This window comes from Pinus tabuliformis, chromosome 3_1, assembly GCF_031772625.1.
Source record: "Pinus tabuliformis cultivar Carrire ecotype Pingquan chromosome 3_1, CPIR1, whole genome shotgun sequence".
Taxonomy (NCBI): domain Eukaryota; kingdom Viridiplantae; phylum Streptophyta; class Pinopsida; order Pinales; family Pinaceae; genus Pinus; species Pinus tabuliformis.
Genome location: NC_142301.1, coordinates 173,863,434 through 173,871,294, shown reverse-complemented (window position 1 = coordinate 173,871,294; position 7,861 = coordinate 173,863,434). Strand labels below are relative to the sequence as shown.

The 7,861-nt window shown below is 33.8% G+C and overlaps 1 protein-coding gene across 1 annotated transcript; it reads right to left on the bottom strand.

Annotated features, from left to right (window-relative positions):
• Positions 1 to 3,189: 3,189 nt before the first annotated feature.
• LOC149186361 (cell division control protein 45 homolog) lies at positions 3,190 to 6,694 on the bottom strand. Its single transcript, XM_089409313.1, has 2 exons — positions 5,568 to 6,694; positions 3,190 to 3,895 (listed from the first exon to the last, which is right to left on the bottom strand). Exons 1-2 carry the CDS (start codon positions 6,692 to 6,694, stop codon positions 3,190 to 3,192), a joined length of 1,833 nt encoding a protein of 610 aa, XP_089265439.1.
• Positions 6,695 to 7,861: the final 1,167 nt, after the last annotated feature.

Genomic DNA, 7,861 nt, shown 5'->3' with positions numbered 1-7,861 from the left:
GGAACCAGGGTTTCTTGGAACATTATCTAGGTTAGGAACGAGGATGAAAGGGAGAGAGAAGCAAAAGATAAAGAAACGCCTTTGAAGAAAGCGCAGAGAGGGAAGGAGGGAGGTCAGGGAGAGAAGAGAGAACCTGGTAAGGGAGAAGGCAGAAGGAATATAGCTCCGGCCAGGTGGCTCCTGAGGCACGGAGGGGATAATTTAGGTAGTTGGTATAGAGAGGAAACTACCCTAGAGGCCATAGTAGCTAAGACAAGGGACATCTGGGCCGCTGAGAAACCTAACTGGAATATCCAGAATAAAACTGAGAGGATAACCAGGGGCTCAATTAGAGCGAAGACAATAGAGAGGTGCGAGAATGGAATGAAGAAACCTCGTGCAATTCAGAACAAGGACATGGTCTCCCTTTGTAGACTCCTCAGTAGGTCTTCTAAGGTAAACCATCTAAGTGAGGGTAGACAGGGAGAGATGAATCTGAGAGAAGAAGAATTGAGAGGCCGCAAAATGCTAACCCAAGAACTGTCAGGGGGAAATCTGAGGGAGATGAAAGGCAAACTCAAGCTGCCAGGACTTGAGCGAGAGACCAAACCTGGAACACTTAAATACAAGACAGAATGGGAAGTATACCTTCAGACTACTGATACTTCTTATGGTATTGTTTTAGGTTTAATTATAATCTACGTCCAGTACAGTGTGGAGGCAAGCAAGCACACAGAGGAAAGCGAATTGGGCGAAGAAAACTGCAACCGAGACAATGCAAGAATGGTGAGAGACGAAAAAGAAGTGGCTAAGAAGAGCAACAGAAGAGTAGGCAAAACAGGGAAACGAACTGCCGAAGGGTGGGAACCTCCAGCAGAGACCAACGCAAGCAAGGCAGAAAAATGGGACAGGAGCATATGAAGACCCTTATCGATGCATACATGGCAAGTAATCCACCCAAGATCAGAGCGCAAATAGCAGGTTGGGAGAAAGAACTAAATGACAGTATCACCAACCAAGATATTCCCACAGAAGAATGGGAAGACATGGTACAAGACCCGGGGAACACCCGCAGCCGCCACACTCTATTCAGACAAACGATCCAATAAAACTGGGTCATGAAGAATGTAGTGGCTCAAGCCATGACTCTCAACAAAGAATAGGTAGTAAACAAATGATGGGAGGCACAGGAGGAAACCAAAGTGAAGGAACCCTGCAGAACATATCTCCTCAAAGAGATAGCAGCAATTCAGATTCAAACATATCGAAACAACCTGGCATTAAGTAGGATCGAGCAAAGTGTGCAAGACATGATGAGAAGCGAGATGCTAGGATCCAGCGCTAAAGCCCCAGCCCTAGTGGAGTCCTCGGACGAGGAGTAAAACAGAGTTCCAAATAAATTATTATTTTTTTCTGCCAAATAGCTTTTACTTTTCAAAGTTGATATTCAGTTTAGAAAAAATAGACAATGTTGTAAGGATGATAGAAAAAGACTTTCTTAAATTTTGGAGAGCTTTTAACGATGGCCAACCTAGTTTCCTACCGACAAATTAAGGTCACCTGTTACTATTGGAAAAACTTAATTATTATTAGTTAATATAAATAGAAAAAGTACTACCAAATTTATAAACAAAAAATTACAAACAAAAAACCTCGAAATAAAAACCTGGGAATTAAAAAAAAAGGAAGAATAGAAAGAAAGAATAAGAAAAAATATAACCAAAAAAGACAGCAAACACAAGTTACAAAGACCACCTAACTGAATCCGTTTCTAGGGACAACGCTACACTAGATGGAGCAACGAGAGGAACTAAAGATAAAACCCAGGGTTACGCTGGTTAGCCTCCTAGGTAATTTCAATCCGTAGGAAATTTACTGATTTCAGAAAAAATTGGTGACCTCTTTAGGTGAATGTCAACATTTTATGAATAGATGTGCTTATAATGGTTATGTATTTTTTATTTTTTTTTAATGTTCTGGATTGGTACTTAACCATACTTTTTTAAGACACGTGTGGGGAAGTTATAATTGAAAATTATTTGGTATAATTTGACCTTTAATGAAATAAATAACAATATTAAGAAAAAAATGCTGACCTCTTTAGGGTGAATGTCAACATTTTGTAAACTGGCGTTTTTATAATGGTTAAGTTTTTGCATATTTTTAAATATCGCTATTCTATGTTCTTGATTAGTATTTTATCATAGCTCTTAACAATGTTTTGGATTGGTATTTTACCATAACTCTTAACAAACATGTGGGGAAGGTTATAATTGAACAACATTTTATATACTTCGATTTTTATTTTTACATTTTTTGGTGGTTTATTTTTCACAATATAATTTTGTATATATTGTTTTAGATATATAATTATTTGAGTTGAAAGGTTTATTGAGCTTAGAGATTTATTGAGGCTAGAGACTCATTTTATAACCTAGTACCAGGGATGTGTAAGTTTGTCCTTGCCCCTTTAAAATGGAAATTAAAATTAAAAATTATATTTTAAATAGAAAAATATTGTAAGTTATAATTAAAAAATGAATATGCTATAAAGTAAAAAGAAATAAAAAATGTGTGAATCAGAAGTTTAAATTTTATATTTTTCAAAAAGATTTCAATAAAAGATTTAAATAAACTATTTGAAGATCTATAATAACTAATTTATATGTCGATATCAACTTTATATATATATTTATAAAAATAAAAATAAAATAAAATAAATTACAATCAAATTTTAAATACAATTTAAACAATGAAAAATAACACATTATATTTTACATTCAAAATATGCAGGTGACAAAATTGGATCCCCTCAACTCAACTCATAAATAAAATAAAATTATCCTCTAAAGTCATATTATAGATTTTTACCTACAATAAGATAAATCTATTGCACTGCTTAGTTAAAACTTAAAACTTGTTTCGGCCTGGGGTATGCCGTAAAACTGCTTCTGCTTGGCTAAGAGCTCGTCTTCCTCGGACGTAAGGAAACAGGTTAACAGCCCAAGACCCAGAGGCATCTGGCAGGAGTGAAAGCCTGCTCCCTTACGGACCACCAGCGGGTTATTACAGGTGGCGTGGTTTTCCTTGATAACGGTGATGAGTCAAACCGACATTCGTGGATAGCAGCCAGAGATGGCTGTCCTCACTGTTGGTTTGACACCTGAGTTTGATAGGTTTTGCCACCTTCGGGAAAAAAAAAAAAAAAACTTAAAACTTGTTTGCTATTAATTGCATGAAAGCGTTGAGGCTCTGCACGCCCAGTGTCATCCACGACTCATCGAATCCAAACTGCGAGCATTCCATTCCAATCTCCTCCGACGCTGCACGAAACGCGGCCCCAAACTGGTTTCCATGGCGTGAACCCAAATGGGGTCGCTGGGCAACTCCCACCACCAACACCTTATCAATCGCAGTGGGCACCACACATGCGCAGACCACAGGCTTAGTCCCCGCACCTTTCTCCCTCATCGCATCCATCAGAAAATAGCAGAACCTGACCAGAGCCTGAGGATAACACAACCTCCGCGCGTCCGCCGTCTCCTCCACCTTCACCCACCTGAACGCCCTTGTGCTTTTCATGAACCCCCTCTTCGTCATGGCCAGACTGCCCTGCTTGAAAATCGACTTCTGCACATTAATGGCCGTCCGCAGCCCCTTATCTAATTCTTCCACGTTGTTCAAGACAAGCGCCTCGGACGCATTCCAGAACTGCTCCGCCACTGAATCCTGAGAGAATTCTGTCCACGACTCCATCAAAGCGGTGATTCCATAGACAAAATCCGTCGCAGAAACCTGAGATGTGTAGCCATGGTGCCTCTGAAAGCTTCTGTAGTAGAGTTCTGTGAGTCCATAGTCTGGACTGAACTTCCCTAACTCTTCTTGAAGTCTCCTTTTGGAATCCATGCTCATATACCTGAAATTCTGCTGCCATTACATATTGACATGAATAAAATAAACTAAATAAATAACAAACAGAAAATATTTATCTTCTATACCCTGGGAGATCTTAAACCCTATATAAGCAAAATATGAATGGATGATATTAAACCCTTATTTATAACTCTGCGATATTAGGTCAATTTAGTATGAAAGGCTCAAAGTTGAAAGTGAGATCACTCATAATTCGGGGAGTGCTTTAGTATAATTAAAGAGGTATTTTATGAAATTAATATGTTAGGAATTAAAGAGGTATTTTATGAAATTGATATGTTATGAATATAGTGTTAGGTGTAAAAATTAATTGTTTTTAAGCCTGAATTTTTGGAAAGGAAAGAAATTGGTTTATTTTTCGCTCTAATTTATATAGAATTTGGTAGGGATTTATTGAAATCATAAGTTTGACATGTGAACTCTTTATAATGGAAATGTCTTTAGAGTTTTTGAGGCTATTGAATCTTTATATATAATCAAAAAGAACAGTTTAAACAACACAAATCAAAATTTAACTACAAAATTTTTTAATAAAATCTCAACGAAAAATATATCAAAACTTCAAAAAATCACACTTACTCGAAAAACTAAATTATAAAAAAAACTTTAAATATTTTAAATCAATTTAATTAATATTATTAAAATTGAAATTTTATTATTTAATTAATATATATTTTAATAACATTCAAATAAAATATTAATATAAAACAAAATAATAATTATTTAACTACACTAATGATGATTCATGTACACTTTAATTTGGTGTAATTTGGTCTTTCCGAATATTGATAACAACAAATTTTAAAATAAATAAATTCATATTTTGTTACTTTAAAAGAAAAAGGAAAAAAATACAATGTAATTATCTTACCCACGAAATGTTAAAAATGAAAAGGATTATATTAAGAAAGATAAATTAATTAATTAATTAAAAATAAAAATAAATAATAAAATTATGCTTTTAATTATAATAAAATTTTAATTAAAAAATATGATAATATTTTTTTAAATATGAAAAAATGTAATAATTAAATTTAGAAATATTATAATGCTAAAAAATTATATATAAATGTTTTTAGCAAAAAAAAATTATTTTATTTTTAGTGAGATTTTTGTGATCTATATTGTAGATAAATATTTTCTAATATTTAGAACCAATTAATATTTGCTGATGATAGTTATTATGTTTACTAATATTTATTATAAAAAAAATAAGAATTTTTAAATTTTTATTTTTATATTAAAAAATGAGTGAGAAATACTTTTTACAATCATCATAAATTTTCTGTTAAAAAAATAAAAATATTATTACTACCATAAATATTTTGAAAATTTTATAAATATAATATAAACCATTTAAGAAAAATATCATTAAAATATATACCATCTTATTATATCAAAAATCATTACATATAAATACAACAATAATAAAACTAATCTCTTCTAATTTATAAATTTTATGTTAATTTATATTATTTCAAATTTAACAAATATCGTTATTTATATATAAACATAAACCTATCAAATATTAACATAAATGACAATTATTAACATTTTTCTTAACATATCACAAACTAAACAATCCGCCTATCAAAACTTCCAAAAAAAATACTTTGACCAAAATTTAAATGAACATAGGTTAGGACTTAACGAACCTGAATTTCTGCTGGCATTGTGTTAGGGGAATGCCCATCTGCGCTGCCAACAATTTTATCCTCTTAATCCCACTCTCAGTGCACGTCTTCAGCTTGGTGGCAATATAAGAAGAACATACTAGGGAATCATAGAGACTCCACTCTCTCAAAAGCATCAGCTTTGGCTCCTCCCCATATGATATTCTGCAGTGATCAGGAGTTCTGACCCTGGTCCCATCCTTGAGTTTCACAGAGGTCACCATCTCCAAGTGCCCTGCACTGTTCACCAGCTGTTCAAGCTCCATGACACCTGCAAGATATCTCTCACTTGTGATTCTCTCATGGACGAACTGATCAGCCAGAGAAGCGCATGCTAACCAAAGAAGCTCATTAGTGTTCATGTGATTTGCATAGGCCATGTCAAACATTAACATCCCAGAGGGCCTGCCATGGTAAGTACCCAATCTGTAATATTCTGATCTTAATTTCTTCAGAGCTTTCATGGCCTTAACCATCTCCTTCTCTCGTTTTTTCTCCTCCTCACTTTCATCCTTTTTCTCCTCCTCACTTTCATCCAATCTCCTCCTCTTGTTTCTTCTCTGATCTTCACCACCATGATCACTTTCTTCATCTGAATCACTCTCAGAGATCTCAACAGCTTCATCACCATCAAAATCCTCGGGGCCAGTGGCATTTGCCAGAGCAGAGACATCAAAATCATAAGCCAAGTCTGAATGGTTCTCATCTTCTTTAGTATAAAGCACAGTTACATTCTTGTTATCATCATGGAGGTTGTGTAAATGGATTGGTCTATGGCTGTCTATTACAAATACATGAACCTTGGGACCCAATTTCAGAAAACCCTTCAGGTCCTTGCAGGCTCCCCAGTTTATGAGGAGAACAGCCAGGGGTTCATCTTGGGAGCTCAGCTTATTGCCTGCCAATTCAAAAATATCTTGCAGAGAGGAAACTGGATAGCCGGAATATCTCAGACCATCATTTGCACAAATAGAAGTTAAAATGTTGAGTGCAAAGAGGGAATCAGCATCAGTGGTTGATGGGAATATATGCAGAGGGTAAGACACAGCAGCACGGGCAGCGGCCTTAAGGCTCTTATAAAATCCGGCTGCATTGCTTTGCCTTACCATGGTTGCCTCCTTATTATAGACAAGGCCCCTGGTTGCCCTCTCGTTCATTGAAACGCTTTGCATTGCATAAATACGTTGGGTTTCCAACAGGTACAACCCGAACCGACATAGGTTGGTCATATCAAATCCCTTCATATTAATCAATGATTTAATTTGGATTAATTTTAAAAATAATAATTTATTATATTTTTTTAAGCCCAATGTTGGGACAATTAATATATATTGGGTCATTGATCCATTAATCAATTGGGCTATATATTTATATGCTTACAGGGGGATAATGTACTTGTTTAAATTTAAGGATGGACATATACATCTCATGCATTAATGAATCAATAACACAGTATATATTGGTAGCCCAATATTTTAAACAATTATTCATGTTTTAGAAGCTTTTAATGTTTCTTTTAACTAAATTTTTTAAAATAAGAAAAGTAGTGACAACAATCTTCTATCTTCGAACATAGTTAAAAGTAATTTAAGGGAACATAACATTTTTATTTTGAAAATAACATAGCATAATTATATTAGCAAATATGATAAATATATTTTGATGAACATTATTTCTTTGCCGATGGTAAATATAATTGATGTATTTTGATTTGTATTATTTTTCACACAATGTTATTTGTTATTTGATAATTTGTAGAATAATTTTTATTATATTAAATATATATATATATACATTTAAAGATTCAAAATAATTATTATTTAAATTTTCACATAAAAATGATCAAAATATATTTATAATTTGTACAATATTTTTTTAATTATATTAAGTAAACTTGAAAAAATAAATATAGATAACAGAGCTTCATTCTAATCTAACAATCTCTTGATAGTCTGAGTATCAAGCTACTTCAATTGTGGAGATCTAATTATGGCATCTCATTGCCTATTTTCGCGTTCTTTTCCTGCCAACAGAATAGGGTATTCAAATGTCAAACATTGTTATTTGCAGGTCAATTGCCCAGTTACTACCATTAGAGAGGTGTAGATTTAGCAATGATGTTCATGAAATATGATGAAATTTTCTAGCAATAAAAGCCGTTTGAAATCTTTGTTGCCCGCTGTTGATCCTCTCAAGGTTGACAACTTCCCAGGTTTATACTTTCTATATTATATGTTAGAAAACATTTGATACTATATTTGCATCATGTTTCGTGA